This window comes from Lodderomyces beijingensis, assembly GCF_963989305.1.
Source record: "Lodderomyces beijingensis strain CBS 14171 genome assembly, chromosome: 5".
Lineage (NCBI taxonomy): Eukaryota > Fungi > Ascomycota > Pichiomycetes > Serinales > Debaryomycetaceae > Lodderomyces > Lodderomyces beijingensis.
This window is the reverse complement of record NC_089974.1, coordinates 1193723-1213122: the sequence shown is the minus strand read 5'-3', so window position 1 is coordinate 1213122 and position 19400 is coordinate 1193723. Positions and strand designations below refer to the sequence as shown.

Sequence of the window (19400 nt, the reverse complement as noted above, 5' to 3'; positions counted from 1 at the left end):
CATGGTACCCTTGGCCGGTGAAGATAGGGCGCCTTTTTTATATTTTTCAATGGCAAAATATAGCCAGTGATCCAGATACAGCACTGACAATATCTATCACATCTTCAAACCAAGTCTATTCCTCTCACAACCAGGACTCTTTCATACCCCCCCCCCCCCCCCCTCTCCAAAAGAAAAAAAAAAACCATTCTCATGTTTTCCAATTTTGGCTCCGCAATGTTTGGAGGAGGAGCAATGCCGGGCTTCGGCATGGCGGTGAGCAACAACTTTGAAGAGTATTTCCGATGTTACCCCATATCCATGATGCCCGACTTGATCCGTAAAGACGACGCCAATTTCGGGGGCAAGATCTTCTTGCCGCCATCGGCATTGCATAAATTGACCATGCTACATATCAGATACCCCATGCTATTTGAAATCAAAAACGAGCAAAAAGACGTCACCACCCATAGCGGAGTCTTGGAATTCGTCGCTGAGGAAGGCAGGTGCTATATCCCTCAATGGATGATGAACACGCTCGAGCTACAGCCGGGCAGTCTAGTCAGGATCAACAATTGCGATTTGCCGTTGGGGAGCTTTGTCAAGATTGAGCCGCAGAGCGTTGATTTCTTGGACATTAGTGACCCCAAAGCGGTGTTGGAGAATGTGTTGAGGAAATTCTCGACGCTCACGGTTAACGACATCATCGAGGTCAATTACAACGATAGCACTTATGGCATCAAGGTGTTGGAGGTGAAACCCGATTCTAGTTACCACGGGATATGTGTGGTGGAAACTGATTTGGAGACGGATTTTGCGCCACCTGTAGGTTACGTCGAACCGGAATACACGCCAAAGAGCATGACTCCTTCGGAGCGGAATCTGAAGCCGATAAACCCTAGCAGTGTCAATCGCGGAGCCGGTGCTGCCACAATGGCGCAGTCAATCAACTACGCCCTGATGGTTAAGGACGCGATGAACGGCGAGTCGAGGTTTGGGGGTGCAGGAAACAAGCTTTCTGGTAAAAAAGTTGAAGAGCAACCGAAACGGAGCATCCAGATTGATGAACTAGACCCCGATGCGCCCGCGGTGCCGTTGACGCTTCCGGATAATCAATTGTTTTTTGGATTCCCCGTTACTCTCCCCACGCAGGAAGAAATTGAAGAGGATGCCAAGGATCAACAGAAGCAGAAGGAGCAAGCTTTCAGCGGCTCTGGCCAGTCGCTTAGGCAGAGTAAGAAACGGAAGGACAAGAGCATCAACCATCCATCGTTAAAGAATCATGAGAGGAGTCCCGACGTGATTGAGATTGATTGAGAGAAGAAGGATTAAGAAACGAAGAAGAAAATGCCAATAAAATGCGCTTTCAAGAGATGGTTCTTTTTCTCTCTTTCTCTCGTTCTCTCTAAATATATATATTGATATATTGATATATCTCCCCAAGTCTACTCTTTTGTTGTTGAAGGAAGAAACACGTCGTTGCCTTGTTCTTCTGCTTTTTTCTGGTGATACACGATATCGGTTGCTTCCCAAGGGTACGCGATCCACACATCCGGCACAGTTCTTGCAGCGAAATAGTTGCCAGTCTTCATGATCTCATCCGGCAACTCGGCCTTCTTCTTCTTATCCTTGTCATGCAACACAAAGATGGCAAACTTCGTATCGTTTGGGTCGGCACCCTGAGCCTTGGCCTGTTCCGCGACATCTTTTTTCAATTCCGAGACGGCATAGTGCAACGTGGTCCTCGTATCGTCAACCTCGTCAATAATCAACACGTTTTTGCCCACCAAGTCCACTTTGGATTGGTTATAGTCGATCCATTGCGTTCTCACCACTTGCGTGCCTGGTTTCTCCACGCCGTCGGCATTCGCTATTTCTTCATACAAGGACAATATAATGGCCATCACTCGCACATTGGGCTCGCCTGGCTCCTTCAAGAACGAGCGCAACATTCTCGCTGGGATGAATCCGCCTCCACCGATGGCGATGATGAGGTCAGGTTTGAACAGCTTGATCTTCTCGGCCGACTCTTGACACAATTGGTGCACATTGTTGTAGGAAATGTACGTTTTCTCGTCAGTCATTGCGGTGGGGGATTACAACTGGGCTTCTTCAAGCTAGATGAGCAAGGCGAAGGTGATTTGGGAAGGGGGGGGGGCCTTTTTGTATCAAAGACGGAAAAGAAAAGTGTACCAGCAAGGCACCGGGCTTATTTCTACGGTGGACGATGCATCACTTATATAAAAACACCCGTGCGCCCTGCGCTCAAACTCAATCTAATTTTTTTTTTTTTCTGTCAACCACCAGCAATGATGATGATGATGATGAAGAACGATCCCCCACTCCCTCCCGTCTTGACTCAAGGTATGAAAACGCAGTGACCTCTATCTATCGGCTCTCGAAATGCGCGAGTGGGAAGTGAGAGCGAACAACTTTACTTGAAAGGACAAGACACTTTAAAAAATTTCAATAGATTTTTCACTAAAATGGGTGGTGTGTTTGGGGTGGTTGTGTGGCACCTGATGAGCTTTCCAGATACGCGGAATCTCCGTGGGAACAAAAAAGTAACCAAAAAAGTAACCAAAAAACCAAAAAACCAACATCGACGGTGTGTCTGTGTGTCTGTGTGCGTCTGTTGTACATGAGCTCTTTTGAATTCTTTCTCTACTTTTTTTTTTCATTTTTGCAGTTGCAACATCAGTCCGAAAATGGAATATGCCGTCTCCACTGGATCAAGCTAGCGGCGATAATCTGTCTGTAAAAAGTTTCCCTTCTGTAGCTGATATCAAACTGGTAGTCATTTCTCAATACCTCCACCACCGTTTTTCTAAACCTCCTGCTAAATTGGTTATATTCAAACTTGTTTGCAATCCAAACAACAAAATTGTTATTGAAGATATCGCCAAATAGAACCTTCAAATGCAACGACATCTCTTCGCTGATGTCGTCATTGGCATTCAAGTACTCCACTGTAAAGGGCAACGCCCGATGCATCTTGTCAAACTGCGAAAGAAATATATTTCGGATATCCTGCCGTTTGGAGCGTTCGTGCAACATCTCCAAGAACTGGCAAAACTCCAACTCCAATTGCAAAGCCGACGTCAAGAGCAATTCAAACTGCCGTTTGATCTTGGATGGCAACGACTGCGATTGAGAAAGGATGCCAAACCCATTCACCTCCTTTGGGCGGTATTGAAAGGGGATATTGGGCAACTGGGTGAGACACTCGTGCAGCGACATGTCCGTTGTCGCGCCCTCGGAATCAATACTCTTGACCTCATCAGTAATCTTTACGCCAAAGTCTTTAAAGTTAAACCACGTCTTGAGCGATGAGAGCAACACCATTCGGCTAAACTTGGTTGACCTTGTTGACGCCGAACCGGTATTGCTCGTCACGGGGCCATCGTGACTCTGCTGAGCAGGAGTCTTTTGTCCCTCTGCAGAAGAAGCCTTGTCTGCACCACTAGACGCCGGCGCGCCTTCTCTAGCTTGCTTCTGCTTGACATCAAACTCGTCCACGTTTTTAATCCGCGAATTGGTTGGTTGGATATCGCCTTCATTCCGATCACGATTGCATTTGGAGTACGTGGCAGACTTGTTTCCGGAGGACTCAGTGTCCACTTGTGTCGAGGAAGAAGGATGATAATTGGGCTCTTCATGAACACGTTCACCACCACCACCACCACCTACACCAACACCAACACCAACACCGCCACAATTGCCACAACTGCCACAGGTGTTGCCAGTTGTTTTCTCTTCATTGTCAATGCGCGGCCCAGTCACCTCAGCCTCGAGTCGATACTGATCACTCGCAACTAGTTTCGGTTCCTGCAGAACCTTAATCAATGCTTCCTCGGCTGCAAACTTTTTAGTTCTACCAACCGACCCTTTATCCAAACTGTTGTTGCTCGTCAAGTCCGTCATTTGTCCCCTTTTTTATATATATATTTTTTTTATTTGCGTAGGCTTTGCTTACCGGCTAGAACGGGGACTCAGTAGGAGAGGCAAGGAGGGGAAGGGCCAGGAAGAAAACCAAAAAATAGGGGAAATTTTATTGTTATCCTCGAGGTATATTTATAGACTTTTTCCATCTAGAATAACAAACTTCTCCACGATCCTGGGGAGGTTTATTGTTTTTTGTTTTTTGCAGCCAAATCGGCGGCTACCATCTGCATAACAATTTTTCCTCCATAACGGCAGGTTTCGGTTGTGGGTGGGTTCCGGGAAAGTTTGTTACGCTTTATCTTCTTCTTGCAAAGGCCGTCGTGGTATACCAATCGCTAGATGCTGCTTCTCCTGCTTTTTTATTTAAAATACCCCCCGCCTCACTTAGTCCATGTCAACATGTTGTATACCAATAGGTGAAACAAACAAAAAAAAGATCACCCATTTCGGCAATGAAGGGGCAGCGCATGTTCCAAAAAAAATTTTGGAGGCGGAAAAAAAAAATTGATATTTAAATTACACGTAGCACTTGGATCGAGCCTCCACAGGGTGTAAGTATATGGGGGACCATAGGATACATCAACCATCAACTAATTTTTCACATTTGACTAGTTTGTTTTTCTTTTCTTAATTTTTTTCATTCTCTGGTCCCAGCAGAGTTTTGCTTCTCCCCCTACGATAGAGGTCATTTTTCAGCTTAGTTTTTGGTTTGATTGTCATGATTAGGTTTCTGGCTAGAACGCTAGTGCTTCTTTTGTCGGTGGCCACGTTTGCTTGTGCTGCGATTGTGGGCATTGATTTGGGACTGCAATTCACAAAGAGCGTGCTACTTGCGCCCGCGGTCCCGTTTGAGATTATTCTTACAGATGAAGGCAGCAGGAAGGAAAAGACGGGGATCCAGCTATTCACCGAGCAGAATTTGGAAGAGAACTACGATTCTCAGCTCGTGTCGCTTGCGATGGTTTTGGACGACATTAGAGATCGTGCCGCACAGGACTTGGGCGGGAAGTTGCCGGCGATTATTGATGTGGCCATCAATATCCCCGCCGCCAGCTCCCAGGTTGTGAGACGCGCCTACTTGGACTCGTTGAACTTGGCCAATGTCTCGAGCGTCTTGGGCTTGGTGGAGGATGGAACCGCCGTGGCGTTGAATTTTGTTTCCAACCAGCAATTTGACAATGTGGAAAAGGAGTACTACATTGTCTTTGACGCAGGCGCCGGCTCGACGAAGGCAACCTTGTTCTCCGTCAAGCAATTGAATGGCCAAACCGTGGTTGAAATGGAGAGTGTCGGCTCGGATGAAAATTTCGGGGGCCAGGTTTTGACCAACTCCATCCACGAGCTCATTGAGGGCAAGGCGCTTAACCACTTTGGATTGGACCATTTGCCAGAAAAGACGTCAAAGAGACTTTACACGGTTGCCGAAAAGGCCAAGACAGTTTTGTCGGCAAATAGCGAGTTTTCAACAGTGGTGGAGTCGGTGTACGACGACGAGGATTTTAAAGTTTACGTCACGAGAGAAGAGTTTGAAGATGTCAATTCCGACTTGATGCAACATGTTACCCAGCCTGTGTTGGATGCTTTGAAATTGGGTGGCGTTGAAGTTGAAGATGTCAAGTCTGTCATATTGAATGGAGGATCCACGAGAATTCCCTTTGTCAAAGAACACATTGCGTTGCTTTTCGGTGAGGAAAAAATCTCAAAGTCGGTCAACACTGACGAAAGTGCCGCGTTGGGAACCACTCAAAGGGGCTTGCAACTTAAGATAAACTCGGCCAAGGACATTCAGCTCATAGAAAAGTGTCATCACAATTATGAAGTTGGCGTGAATGACAGTGACGAGCTGTTGATGGTCTTTGCAAGCGGAGCAGTTGTCGGTACTACAAAGTCAATCGAGCTCGATTTAGAGAACAACAATGACAACAAAGACATTGTTACCATTACCTTGTACGAGGATGGCTCTTTGCTCAAAAGTTATCAATTGGATGGCATTGACAGCAAATTGAGCTGCAAGTCTGGAGAAAAAAAGAAACTCAATGCCACTTTTGAGATTAACGAAAGCAAGATTTTTGATTTGGTTGCACTCCGCGCTCATTGCGTCAAGAAGGAAACATCGTTTTTGGGCAACTTGCTCAAAAAGGACAACAGCGAAAAGGATACCAACGACAATGACAATGACAATGACAACGAAAACGGAAAGGAAGTTGACGATAAAGTCGAGGTTGAAGGCGAACGTCTCAATACAACCAGTTCAACCTCGCCTCAAAAACCAAAAACCAAATTTGCTGCCACCATTGCCATCCCGATTCCAAAAGCTTCATTCCCTCACGTGCAGCCACTCAATGACACAACAAGAAGAGTTTTGCTCAAGGAAATTGCCCGCTTGCACAAGTTGGAGGAGGAAAAGTTGCAATCAGAGGAGATTAGAAACGAGTTGGAGAGCCAATTGTATCAATTTAGGGAAACCTTGGAGATCCACGAGGCAGAGTTGAAGAAGGAGTTGACCGAGGACGAAATTGCCTCTTACTTTGAGTACATTACCGACTTGATTGAATGGTTTGACTTTGACAGCGATGAAGTTTCGCTTGACGACTTGAAGAACAAGATTGATGAAGTGAAAGAGAAGGAGTTTGAAGTCAAGAAACACGTCCGTATGACACTGACGGATTTGTCAAAGGAAGGAATGAGAAAGTTACACGAAGACGGAACCAAATTGTTGATGAGCATCCAATCGAGTATGTTGAAATTGGGTCAAGGTGTGTCCGATATGAGAAAGAAATACCAAGACTCGAACCTTGATTTTGATAAGGAAAACGACCGGATAAAACTCAAATCGGCTGGCCAAGAAAATCAAATGCTTTCCTTTGACAGGAACTTGGCCGAATACAAGGAGATTATAACCAAGATTGGAGAGTTGATTGAAATCTCCGACGCCAAATTCAATGAAATCAGCAAGAGGGAATTGTACACCTTCCACGACATGTTGGCTAAGGGAGTCAGTGAGATGTTGCTTGATCTTATCAAACTTGAATCTAGTCACGGAGAGAGAATGAAGTTGCTCGAAGAACAATATGGCAAGTTACTTGCTAGACAACAACAAAAAGAATACAGAAAGAAGTTGAGAAAAGCGGCAAAAGAAGCTGAGAAGAAGAAAACAAAAGAAAGTGACAAGGCTGAGGAGGTCAGCGAGGCGGCAACTGAAAGTGGCACTCTTGAACATTCTGAGACCATCGAAACCGCCTCAACAGAGAATGATGCCAACACGGAGGAAGTTACAAGCTCTAGCTTGAGCTCGAGCTCGAGCTCGACAACGGAAGCAAGTGAAAGCTCTGAAACGACAGCTGATACTGTATCTGAACCACCTGCAGTCACCCTGGAGACGCATTTAGAGCATGACGAGTTATGATTATATATAGACTCATACACACACGCACACACAGATATATATATATACATTTATATATTTTTAAAATAAAAAAGAGAGAGCATTCGTAAAGTGTTGAAAACATTGACAGTGGGTTACAAGGCCATAGGCGAATTTTATCTTTTGAAGAAAGAGAGTTGCAACATAAACCTCCAAAAAAAAAAATTAATAAAGCCTGCCGTCCCACCATCGCAACTTATTTTCAAAAAAACCTCGACTGTCCCCTCCCCACAGTATGTCGGACCCAGAAATCAATGATAGCTCAAGAAAGAGATCACGGCTCGATGATACTAACGATGAATCATCAGCGAGATTGCGTCGATCGGAACGCCCCAACGACTACAACAAGTACCAAACTCCTTATGGAGCCAGCAGGCAACAACATGAATTCCAAAGTAATAATAATGGAGCACATCAGGAACCAAGCAAAGATTTCAAGGACAGAGGAAGAGAAAGGGTAATTGGTGGAAGACTGCCTGGTTTTGCGAGGGAGTATCAGCAAAATCGATACCACGACGCGAGCAGGAATACCTATCCCAGAGGATCAACAACATACGATAACCGCAGACCAACTTCGTCATCCTATGTTCCAAGTTACGAACCAGACCGGTCCTCGAACGTGCGGTCTGATCGCCGACCAATGAATCCACCACATTGGCACCCAAATAATAGAGCCGCTCACTCCAGGCATACATACGACAATAACCACGGTGACCACTCGCAGTCGTATTACCCCGGCCGGTCGAGTGGCCGGTCGAGCTATGGGCCAAGTGCTCCATCGCACTCTGCACACACAGAGTCTCAACCGAAACAGTTGTTGTCAGCAAAGGAAATTCAGGATGAGATAGCCAAGTTGACGCAACACCTTACCAAGTTGGAAGACACCAAGTCCATCGATGACATCAAGGTGATTGATTCACGCTGGGGGGTCAAACCAAAAGGTTTTGAAAAAGTCAGCGCACCCAGGGCAAAACTATCTGGATTGTTTCCCTTGCCGGGGTTCCCGAGACCTATCGATTTCACTAAATTGGAAGGTCTTGTCAAGGACCGATTGCTGAATAGCAACGACATTTTGAATGAGGTTTCTAAAATTGACCCCGAGGACTCGAGAGCCGCGAAAACGTTGATTGTTAACAATATCGAGGAGATTAATTATTTGAAAATTGTCGAATTTTTCAATGACTATTTAAAGATGATTGACTCTGAACATGGCTCGACAAACAATATCCATAGCAAGCGGAAACTCAAGGATGACAAAACCTTGATTATAGAGTTCAACAACAGCGAATGTGCCACTATCATCCAGTCTCTAAACGGTACGCAGTTGTTGTTTAACGCTTACAAGAGAGACGAAGTGGCTGCTAGACAAGAAGCCGGTGAAAAATACAGGCTACTGCTCAGTCGCCCCAACGAGTACGTGTGTCAAGATGAGCAAGTGGTTTCTCTGGATATTCTCGAAACAGTCAAGGATAGCCCGAGGAAAATATCGCTTCTCATCACACCCAACACAACGTCGGATCAAGTGATGGAGAAAGTGGAGGAGATTGCACCCTTGCAAGCTATGCAATATTTTCGACAACGAGGAACAAAGGAGCCCTTGGGCTTGGTTTTTATCGAGTTCAAGGACCAGCAGAAAAACATCTTGGAAAAGTTGGAAAATCTATCATTTGTAAACAATGCCACATACTCCTGCATTGATAACAGAACCTACGTCCAAAAGGGACCAGTGGATTTTTACAGCATACCTAGACTAGTTCGAGGTGATAGTGTGCAGCCGCAGAGGAAATCCAGAGTTGTGCAATTGATCAATGTCTTGTCTATCAAAGACTTGCTCGACGATGAAGTGGTGAAGTTCGCCACCAAGGATATTAAGAATGAAGCCAGCAAGTATGGCAATGTCACGTCCATTCGAGTGCCCAGACCCGCCAATGACTTTGCACCGGGCTTGCAGCAGTTTAAAACACCAGGCGTGGGAAAGGTGTTTATAGAGTACGACGATGAAGGATCAGCGTTGAAGGCAATCATGGAGATGGCCGGAAGACTGTACAACGACAGGACTGTATTGGCAACTTATTTCGATTCGGAGGACTACAAAAAGAGCATCTTTTAAAACTTGAGCTGAAAAAAAATTGAAATTGAAATTCAAGTGTGAGTTTGACTCTATGTCAATGTTTATGTTAAAAATTGTTCTTTTCTTTTTCCAATTAAAGATTATTTTCGTACTGAAACTTTTTCAACTTTTCCGGAACCGACTTGTCAAATCCGTGTCTTGCAATCAACTCATATAAGTCCTTTGGAAGCTCAGGGATAAAACTTAGGCTCAACTTGATGATCTCGGCTTCTTCTAAATTGGGGAAATTTCTCAAAACTTTCATCGGTTGTTGTGACTTTAAAATCGTGGACCTGTTGATGATCAACTGCGCAACGATAAACAAGATGTTCATGTGGAAGCCATAAGCGAATAAAAAATCCCACAATTTCAACACTGATTTAAGCGGCGGCGTGCAGGCGCTTAGAGTGAGCACCGAGGGGAATGCAAAGATTTCAGTCTTTAAGAACTTGGAGTCGAGAAACTCGCTCAAGACGGGGTCGATGATCTTTAAAGTCACGTCAACGAGACTGAGTCCCGTGTGAACTCCATCTAGATTTGGAGTTATGTACAATGGAATATGTTTAGTGACTAATGTATGGAGTAATGCAAATGCTTGTGGCTCGCTCTTGTATGAACAGTAAGCAATGGGCGCTAGTAGCACGTTGAGCCCTTGCACGTAGCCCACTTTCGTTAGTGTAGCAATACACGCCAATATTCGAACGAGCAGATCCTCAGAGACCTTGTTGTGGAATTTTTGATCATTCATGAGTGTGCGAAACGTGTCATTCTTGATCTTGCTGAGCAACTCCTCCGAGACGGTAAGCTCCAGCTGGTGAAGAAGTTGCAAGTATTTCTGGCTCGGGAAAGTTGGCGTTCGTATCAAGATGGACCACACGTAGCTCCTATAGGGACACTGGTCGTAGCCCTCTGGTGTTGAAAGTCCCTCGATAAGGATCATGTACCGAAGTTGCGAAAGACTATTGTCGAGAAATAACTGAGACAGCCCAATGAACTGCTCAATCGAGTCCTTCCTTCTACCTCTAACATCTTGTTTCTCAGTCACCATGCTGTGGTTTTTTGGTCTAGTGAACTTGCTTTTTGGCATCCACAATCGAAACGACCAACTTCGAGGGTTTATGTTTACATTAACATTTACATTTTTACATTTCTCCACGCGCTCTGATTTTCTCAAAAAAAAATTGATACTGCGGTGCATACAACTGCTACTCCACAACCCACCAGAGAATATATCCTTTAAACATTCACCAGCACTTGTTTTTAGAACCTTCAGACTAGTGTGATTTGGGGAGAAGGATGAGGATATAGGTATAAATGGAGTTCGTGTGGTCTTGGGCGCGGACTCGGGGAAACCAATTTGTTTTTCTGGTGTTTTTCACCAGTGTTAGATTTTGCAACCGGAGCAAGAGTAGGGTTTTCCCTCGGACAAAGTAGGGGAATCAAGGTCATTGCCCAAACTGTCGCATGTTGACAACTACAAGTGTGGACTCTAATCCATGGAAAAAAAATGACGTCGTCTTGTATCTTGCTTGTTACCAAATTGGATTCAACAAAATTTGGTGTCCATCTCCGCTGTTGTGCAGAGGATCGAGTTCTCTAACTCCACAAATCGGATTGCCCAATCAAATAAAAGATGATTATCTGGCTTCCGACTTGGCCTGATTTACCTTGCGTTGCTTGCTTATCTTCAACCCAAGATGGCGACGGTGATAATGATGACTTGAGCAACGTGGTTCTCCTTCATGCAATTTCTTTGGAATGTACAATATATCTATGTGCTTCTAGTATTGATCTGCTAGACATTCCCTTTTTGGCAAGTGTTGCAATTTCAGATAACAGAGATAACCAGATAACAAAGCGGCTGCCAAAAACAAAAAAAAAAAAAAAAAAAGTCAATGCACCAACCCCCTTTTCAAAAATTGCCCCTTGTCTCCCGCTCAATCATTCTTTATCAAGTCATCTTTTCTTTCCGTGCTTCTTCATGCGTTTTGAAACATCATAACTCTGGGGGGAACTCCCTTTCCGACGTAAATTGAAGAGCGCATGTCAGCGAAAGTTGATATCATTCTACATGCATCCAATCAAGGTGAAAACTCTGGTGTCAAAACCGTTGATATAGTCTCATTGTTATCCCATTCAATCTTGCACTTGATCGCAAGTTTCAACTTCCTATCTTTTCACGCCCGTTTTCTTTTTCTTTTACTAAAACAAATAGCACTACTTGCAACCTGCAAGAAATAAACAACATATATTCAAAATCTCCAAACCACGTATGAAGAAACAAAAAAGTAAACCAGCTTCCCATTTATGCCTTTTCAGCAAACACCTCGTCGATATGGTGGACACTGCCGTCTTCCAGGTCCAGGGAATCGAGATTGGATTTGGGCCCACTGTAGGACTTGTAGCCCCAAACAAAATAGTAGACCAAGGACAAGACCCAGACCGCCATGTTTATAACCACGGTGTAGTTCATGGACTCCTTATTCACGGCGATACTGTCTGGGAACATGCACAAGACAAACACAAATGCTAACCAGCACACCGTAATTGTGTTTATCATCGTGCTCAAGGCCTTGCCAAAGTAAAATGGACCAGGGATGAATTTTTTTCTACCGTATGGTAACAATACAAGTAGAATAGGCACAGCAAAAGCCAAGGTGTTGGATGCGACAGCAAGCGAGAACAATGCACCAGCTCCAGCTGATCCTGGGATAATCACCAATAATCCCAAGACTAAGCCCATGCAGCCGGCAAAGATCGTGGCTCTGATTGGCACTTTGATTGTTGGATTGACAACTTTGACCCACTTGTACACCACGGGTAAACCATCGTCTCTGGCAAATGCCCAAATTTGTCTCGATAGCGCAATCATGATGGAGATTGCCATGAGGTACTGGCCCATTGCAATCAAGGACATAAACGCAACGGCCCATCTCTTGCCCAAGGCATCGTAAATGATCTGAGCCATCGCTGAGCCGGTATCTGATTGCAAGACCCGTGACACGTCGCCATCCTTGATACACGCGGCACACACAATGACAATGACCCAGCCCAATACCCAACACGCACCAATCGAACCCAAGATACCCCAAGGGATGGATTTCTGGGCACTTTTGCATTCTTCGGAACTGTGGATCACAGAGTCAAAAGCACCAATGGTCCAGATAACAGTCTGCATGGACATAATCACACTCCACCCCGACGACCAATCTCTTGCGTTTTGGACATTGCCAAAGATAAAACTGGCCGAGTTGAAATCACTTTTGAATCCAACGGGAACGGCAATCAAGAATAGAGCAACCAAAAACACATTCACCACGATCGATGTCGTTTGGAGCTTAGCTGCATGTTTGGTGGTGGAGCAAGCGATAAGGATGTTCAATATGATGCTTCCAGCAAAGATTCCGTAGCACTTGGCATTGGTGATTTCGAAATCGCCGTCTCGTGCAATAGACACGGCGGACAAGACCTCGACCCCGAACCCATAACTGATACTGCATAACCCTCCAATCAACCCAAGCGAGTTGGCACTAGCCACCAAGAAACTGAGTGGGACACGGATCGAGTCGGGACAATAGTAGTTGGTGTAGTAGTATAAACCACCACTCGTTGGAATAGCGCTTCCCAAAATCGACATTGAGGTACCGACACTGAGAATGAATAAACCACCAATGAACCAGGACCAGACTAAACCAGCTGGACCAGACGCTAACCCAGTCAGAAGCACCGAGGATATACTGGGGAGCAAACCCATGATTGAGAATGCGATACCAAACACTTGCACCGTTGAGTAGTGTCTTCTCAATTCCTGCTTATAACCAATCTGGTTCAACAAGTCCACGTCGCCGCCATTATTTAGAGGATCAACCTCCCTCACGTTGGACCGGATGGACGCCAAGTGATGTATGTGGTCTTCTGTTTTAGATTTGACTGCGTTCATAGTGCTGGTTGGTTCAAGCAAAACATCTCAATCAAAACTCCATGGGGCAAACACTTGCACTTTTATAAGCAATACCCCCCCCCCCAAAAAAAAAAAAAAAGTTCTAGAAACCAACCTTTCTTCCCCTTTCTTGCTTCCCTTCAAAGCTCCAGATACCCGCCCATAGCTTCTCCAAAAGGCACATGCATCTCGCTCTATATTTTACTTAGGATGGGCAAACGGTTCTCTTTACCGTCTTTCGTAATGGCTGCTTATCTTGTCAATCAAACAAACAACACAAAAAAAAAAAAAAAACCACAACCCCTAAAGCTGCAACTCCACTAGGCGGGAATTCTGATATTTTTTAAAAAGAAAATGAGATAAGGCTTTCTGGAAACCAAATCGCCTCAACAGGTGATGATAAGAAGCAAACTTCTCAAAGTTCTTTTGAACATCCCCGTGGTTGCCCGTATATTTGTTCAACACACTCAATGTGATGACATCATGTCCCGAGTTTCTCTTTCCCCCCCCCCCCCCCCGTAACTGTATCTCAAGGGTCGTAAGCATTTCAGATTCAAGATTCAAGATATCAGCGCCAGCATTAGCGACAACGAAATCAACGAACCAAACGTTGAGAGTATCGTGTAGGCAGAGAGGAGACATACTCATCAAATATTTTCTTCCGAGTTTTGTTTGTTCTTTTTCAACAAACATGTAACTCTATTTTTTCCCAGTCCACCCACTGCCGCTACATCTTGATGTACATCCAGGTCCTTCGGATACCAGTTCCAGCCGGGATCTGGCTCGCCATAACAAAGTGCTTCACGTTCACCTTTGCACGCAGCAACATTATCAGAAAGCTGAAACAAAGATCAGAATAAAAAAAATAAAAAAAGATACGAAGACTTTAACCCCGGTGAAGATCCTTATCTTAACTACAAGCTTTTGCCCCATGCATGAATTCTTTGCCGCTTAACGCTGAATAATCGTATCAGAACCACGCGCGCGACCAACGCCGCGTAAACATTTACGAGAAGAAACAATTTGAAAAAACAAAAACAATTCATTCTAGCCTTTTGTTGTTCTCCGTATTGAAGTCTGGACCTCTGTTCATTCCGAGGCTTGAACCCTTTCTGGTAACTCGATCCTTTTACCGGAGCAAGATTCTCTCTTATTCTCTTTTTTTTTTTCTCTCCAAGTAAGTTGGAGAGAAATTCTTGTTGCAGCCGTGAACTCAGTCAAAGATATAAGGTCCGCATCACCCGCTAAGAACAAAGCTGATATCTCGTCACCATAACTGCCAATTTTTGGCTTGAGACAATTATATATTCTCTTCAGGAGGAGGCAGCTTTCTTCTTTTATCTGGGTGAAAAAGGGGGGGGGGCCATTGTTGGCTCGGTAGATATACTTGATGATCAGAACTGGTCACTCTTTTCCAATCTTTTCCAATCGTGGTGCTTTGACTCCTCGAGTGCAATCTCACTATGTCTCCTCACTTGCAACTACCACTTGGCCTACCTCATAATCAAATCGCTCTCGGAATTCGAGATCACCTCACAGTTGTTGATCCAGCTAGACGTGTTGGTGCAGTTGCTTTGAACCGACGCCGCACGATCTCCAAAACAGGCAACTGATCCTTAAAAAAACATTTCAGCACCCAGACCTCTACAAGTGAGCGAGAGAGAGAGAGACAGGTGGTGTTAGTGGTGGTAAACCAGAGGTAGTTGAACGTGTCTTGTATACATTTAATCAATCCACCCCCCATTAAAGTTAGCAAGGATGTTTGGATTAGGCAAACTATTATACGTCATCATCTTGACGATAAACGGTATAGCTGTGCTCAGCGAGGATCGATTCTTGAACAGAATAGGATGGGGCTCAACAACAGCAGCAGCAAACGCCAATGGCAACTTGCAGAACCAGTTCAATCAGTTCAACACTGGCTTGGAGCTGAGCGAAGGTTCAATAAAGACGAAATTGATCAATCTAATAAGCGCCGTGAGGACGTTGATGAGGATACCTTTGATTGGGGTGAATATCGGCATGATCTTGTACGAGTTGATTCTAGGTTGATCAAACATCCCGAGACAGTGACGCGGAGACAGAGAAAGAGGGGAAGAGTTGGAGGTTTGGTGGTGCATCCACGAGTAGGTTATACAAGTTGCGCACAGCTCTGTCCTCCTTCTACCTTCTTCCTTCTACGACCCACCAGAGACTGGGGTATTGGTTAGACCTCCTAGAATCGATTGTGTCTTCTATGCGCGTGGGATTTTTTAATATACATATATACATATATATATACATCAGTGCAAATATACATATACATGTTTATATACATATTCATATACATACTGACGACAACTTCACTTCACTCCAGCTTCACGTCATGTATCGGCGACCCCGACTGGCTTTGCAAGCGATCTCTCGACTTTTTAAATAGTTCCTCCTGCTGCCTCAACAACTCTTCCTCGCTTAATCCGGAATTCTGGAACTTGTTATTCCGCTTCTCCTTCCCCTTGAGAAGCTCCTTCTGCTCACTAAGGATTTTGTTTATTATCTCAAGATAATTATTGAAATCAAGTTCACCCAACGCCTTCACCACATGGTCCGATGCTATTGTCTTTTTGGCTTCCTTCTCCGCTATGTCATTCAGCTGTGTAGATAGCATCATTATGAATTCTATGCTGCATTCCGTTATCGCCTCTCTTGCCTCCTTCGATATCGCGATATCTTTCGGTAATATTTCTGCTATTATCTTCTGCACCGTTGCTCTTGGTAGAGACAAGTCTTCCGCATTTGAGCCTGCAAAGTCGGACATTATCGATTGGCTCCGGTTGAATTATTTAGTAAACAGTGGTATGGGTTGTTGGGGATTTTGGTGGAATGGTGATTTGGTTTTGGGATCTGGGGATTCTGGTATTCGGGGTCAGCGCTGTTTACGTTTTTTTTTTATGGATTGGTTTGTTTTCCCGCGCAATTTTTTGGTGGTATCAGCAAAAATAGATGATGATGATATCATTTCTACGTTAAAAGAGTATGGTCTATATCAATTATCTAATGATCTAGTTTAAGACCTAGTCCCAATTCGTTTCAGCAGGTATCTATGGTTCGTCTTCTTGCCATTCTATTTTGTTTCTTTGCTTTTTTTTCTCTTTGAAACTGTCACCCCGATATGAACTTCAGAAGCACTTTTGTGCATTGCGCAGGCTGTTCCAGGTATATCCAATGGCCAGTATCAAATCCTACAAACTCGAGGTCTGTAAAGTACTCTTCGAAAATTGAGCGGTATCGTTCCTTCACAAAACTCGATTCTTTTCCGTACATGACCAACACAGGCTTGGTGAATTGCGCAACTTCCAAGACGGGCCACGAAGACATGGCATCAATGACATCGTGCTTCCAGAAGTTCAACACTGGGATCTGGAACGCTTCTCCGTGCTTGCCATCGGAAGTGATTCCGTTGCCTTTCCACTTGTAGCGGAAATTGCTCAATAGTAACTGACGCACCAGTGCGTCTTTTTCGTATTTGGAGAGGAATTCATCCACCACCGTGGTCTTGGTGACTTGTTTGCGTCTGTGGTCGTCGCCTGACCCCAAAGCTGGAGGAGAACCAACTGCTCCAAAATCGATTCCGCCAGCTTCGAGCTCACACATCCCCAAGAGCGACTCGTAGAAGGCTCTCCCCAACGGCTTGGAGTGAGGTGTGTTGTCCATTACAACCAACTTTGATATCAAATCTGGATGTAGTAGACTCACAAGCATCGCCACCTTGGCTCCCATTGAGTGTCCAACCAAGACACAATTGGCCCATTGCCGTTCCTGGATAAACCGGGCAACGTCGTGGGCCATCAGCATGTACGAGTGCGGGAGTGCATGCGGTGAGTCCCCGTGGTTTCGCAAGTCCACTGAGTAAACGGGAGTCACGAGATGTTCACTTAGATTTCGTCCCACTTTGTTGAAGCTGGCTTTGCCTCCGTATAGTCCATGGAGAAATAGTACTGGTGTTGCTCTCTTGTCGAGTTTGACCTTGTTTGGTAGCCACTGCTTCCATTCAAGATCGACATGTTCCTTCATCTTGAGATCAGGTATTTTTTCAACATTGAACGATGGCTTGAAATTGTTCCGTAGCAGACTCGAGCTGAGCCGCCGAGTAGTATATAGCGAGACCTTCAACAACATAAACGGCTGTTGTAGTTGCAGTTGTTACTGCTGTTATTGAATCATCTGCAAAAAAGAATAGGTATACAATCGCGCTACAAACAACAGGTGTATAAAAGTCTTGTAACACACACCACACTACAAGCAAGAAAAGTTACGTTTTCTGCTATTTTCTTTTATATTTTGTCACATACTTTCATTCACTTTCGAAATACTTGAAACTTATCTTTTTCTCATGACTCGTTATTATCGCCTTGGCTACCTCTACCCATGAACTGGCTAAACATTGGATTGTTCATCAAATTGGATAAATCCGGGCCATCTGGTCCACCCAAACCCATGGACTGGGCCATTTGACGTATAGCTGGATTATTGAGGATATTCTGCATGGCATCAGGGTTCGACATCATCTGTTGAGCAGCTTGCATCAATTGTGGATTGTTCATCATATCAGCAAATGAACCCATACCACCCCCAGGTCCACCAGCTCCACCAAACATGGATCCAAAATCGGGTAAACCACCGGCACCGGCACCTGAACCAGCGCCACCACGCGAAGCACCGTCATCTCTATCTGTTGTACTGATGGAATCTTCTAATTGCTCTTCGACTCTTTTCTTTGCAGTTTCGTAGCCTTTTCTCATAGCCTCGCTCTTGGTTTCTCCTTCGACATCCAACCCTTTCTGGTAGGCTTCCATGGCAGCTTTTGGGTTTCCAAGGGCAAATTCAGCCAAGCCCAATCTCGAGTAGGCCTTTGAGAATTCGGGGTTCAATTGGATGGCCTTTTTGGCATCTTCAATTGCTTGCTGGTGGTCTCTGGCAGATGAGTAGGCTGCTGCTCTATTGGAAAGGTAGACGACATTAGTAGGGTCCAACGCAATTGCCTCGGTGTACTTGGCAATAGCAGCTGGGTAATCCTTGGATGCCATAAATCTGTTTCCCTCCACTTTCAACGCGTCGGCCTTGGCCTTGGTTTCATCATCTACAATCACGGGTGATGGCTTGTCGGTCTTATCATTTGACGATGAGGCAGCTGAGCTCGAAGCAAAGCCCTTCAACAACTCAGGCAACGATTTACCTCCAAATTGGGTCAAGGCCTTCTTGTCGTCGTCCTTGTTCACTTCAAACGCATCGGCGATGCAGTCAATTGCAACATCCATAGATTCAACATAGTCCTCAGCAATTGTCTTGTCTGCCACCGACTGCTTTAAAAAGTTGATGATGTATAACGCAACATCTTTGTTGGATACGGAAGACATCGGATGCTTGATGTGTTGTTGTTGTTGTCGAGGTGGTGGTGGTAATAATTGGTGTTGGTGGTAGTAAACGAGGGCAAACGTGTTCTTCCCAGATCTCTGATCTCTTCTGTCGAATCTGCACTTGAAAATTATCGCGATTTTATTATTTTCTGTTCCTTCGTTTTCCTGCTCTTTTTTGTTTCGTTGGGGCGGGAAGAGGACCAGGACACGAGTACGGCTTCTTCTGCGACGGTTTATACTGGAGACACCGTCTTGTCTGTCGAGCCCAAGACTCGGGAAAATGAACCTCTGTTGGTACGGTTGGGGACATGTATGGTCAGAAAAAAAAACAGGAGGACGTTGAAGTTACATCATTTACTCAGAAATGGCTGTTCTGCTAGGGGAACAGTTTCATGTTCTGTGGAAATAATGTGCGAACCTGCCTTTGATCCTGATAAATAGAAATTTGTCGACGACGATTTTGAGAGAGTAGAACCATTATGACGAGCGGCAAGGAGAATAAACACAAAGGGTGTAGCCTGGGTGCTTCCATAGGTCGAAATCTGTATTTTAGTCTGTACTTGCTAGCATTCGAGAAAAGGTTTCCCACCCGAGTTCACATGAGAC

The 19400-nt window shown here is 44.9% G+C and overlaps 11 protein-coding genes across 11 annotated transcripts; 4 read left to right on the top strand and 7 right to left on the bottom strand. All coding sequences in view use genetic code 12, as the record gives it.

Moving 5' to 3' along the window:
- Nucleotides 1-192: 192 nt before the first annotated feature.
- LODBEIA_P44120 (uncharacterized protein) lies at nt 193-1296 on the top strand (the record flags this gene model as incomplete). Its single annotated transcript, XM_066974631.1, has 1 exon — nt 193-1296. One exon carries the CDS (start codon nt 193-195, stop codon nt 1294-1296), a length of 1104 nt encoding a protein of 367 aa, XP_066831350.1.
- Nucleotides 1297-1424: 128 nt separating this feature from the next.
- LODBEIA_P44110 (uncharacterized protein) lies at nt 1425-2063 on the bottom strand (the record flags this gene model as incomplete). The annotated part of the gene is made up of 1 exon (XM_066974630.1): nt 1425-2063. One exon carries the CDS (start codon nt 2061-2063, stop codon nt 1425-1427), a length of 639 nt encoding a protein of 212 aa, XP_066831349.1.
- Nucleotides 2064-2676: 613 nt separating this feature from the next.
- LODBEIA_P44100 (uncharacterized protein) lies at nt 2677-3903 on the bottom strand (the record flags this gene model as incomplete). Its single annotated transcript, XM_066974629.1, has 1 exon — nt 2677-3903. The coding sequence occupies one exon, from the start codon at nt 3901-3903 to the stop codon at nt 2677-2679; it is 1227 nt and encodes a 408-aa protein (XP_066831348.1).
- Nucleotides 3904-4642: 739 nt separating this feature from the next.
- On the top strand, nt 4643-7330 carry LODBEIA_P44090 (uncharacterized protein; the record flags this gene model as incomplete). Its single annotated transcript, XM_066974627.1, has 1 exon — nt 4643-7330. The coding sequence occupies one exon, from the start codon at nt 4643-4645 to the stop codon at nt 7328-7330; it is 2688 nt and encodes an 895-aa protein (XP_066831347.1).
- A 253-nt stretch (nt 7331-7583) lies between these two features.
- LODBEIA_P44080 (uncharacterized protein) lies at nt 7584-9458 on the top strand (the record flags this gene model as incomplete). The annotated part of the gene is made up of 1 exon (XM_066974626.1): nt 7584-9458. The coding sequence occupies one exon, from the start codon at nt 7584-7586 to the stop codon at nt 9456-9458; it is 1875 nt and encodes a 624-aa protein (XP_066831346.1).
- Nucleotides 9459-9552: 94 nt separating this feature from the next.
- Nucleotides 9553-10545, bottom strand: LODBEIA_P44070 (uncharacterized protein; the record flags this gene model as incomplete). The annotated part of the gene is made up of 1 exon (XM_066974625.1): nt 9553-10545. The coding sequence occupies one exon, from the start codon at nt 10543-10545 to the stop codon at nt 9553-9555; it is 993 nt and encodes a 330-aa protein (XP_066831345.1).
- Nucleotides 10546-11763: 1218 nt separating this feature from the next.
- On the bottom strand, nt 11764-13398 carry LODBEIA_P44060 (uncharacterized protein; the record flags this gene model as incomplete). Its single annotated transcript, XM_066974624.1, has 1 exon — nt 11764-13398. One exon carries the CDS (start codon nt 13396-13398, stop codon nt 11764-11766), a length of 1635 nt encoding a protein of 544 aa, XP_066831344.1.
- A 1758-nt stretch (nt 13399-15156) lies between these two features.
- On the top strand, nt 15157-15450 carry LODBEIA_P44050 (uncharacterized protein; the record flags this gene model as incomplete). Its single annotated transcript, XM_066974623.1, has 1 exon — nt 15157-15450. One exon carries the CDS (start codon nt 15157-15159, stop codon nt 15448-15450), a length of 294 nt encoding a protein of 97 aa, XP_066831343.1.
- A 295-nt stretch (nt 15451-15745) lies between these two features.
- Nucleotides 15746-16195, bottom strand: LODBEIA_P44040 (uncharacterized protein; the record flags this gene model as incomplete). Its single annotated transcript, XM_066974622.1, has 1 exon — nt 15746-16195. The coding sequence occupies one exon, from the start codon at nt 16193-16195 to the stop codon at nt 15746-15748; it is 450 nt and encodes a 149-aa protein (XP_066831342.1).
- A 344-nt stretch (nt 16196-16539) lies between these two features.
- On the bottom strand, nt 16540-17556 carry LODBEIA_P44030 (uncharacterized protein; the record flags this gene model as incomplete). The annotated part of the gene is made up of 1 exon (XM_066974621.1): nt 16540-17556. One exon carries the CDS (start codon nt 17554-17556, stop codon nt 16540-16542), a length of 1017 nt encoding a protein of 338 aa, XP_066831341.1.
- Nucleotides 17557-17768: 212 nt separating this feature from the next.
- LODBEIA_P44020 (uncharacterized protein) lies at nt 17769-18794 on the bottom strand (the record flags this gene model as incomplete). The annotated part of the gene is made up of 1 exon (XM_066974620.1): nt 17769-18794. The coding sequence occupies one exon, from the start codon at nt 18792-18794 to the stop codon at nt 17769-17771; it is 1026 nt and encodes a 341-aa protein (XP_066831340.1).
- Between the last annotated feature and the right edge of the window lie 606 nt (nt 18795-19400).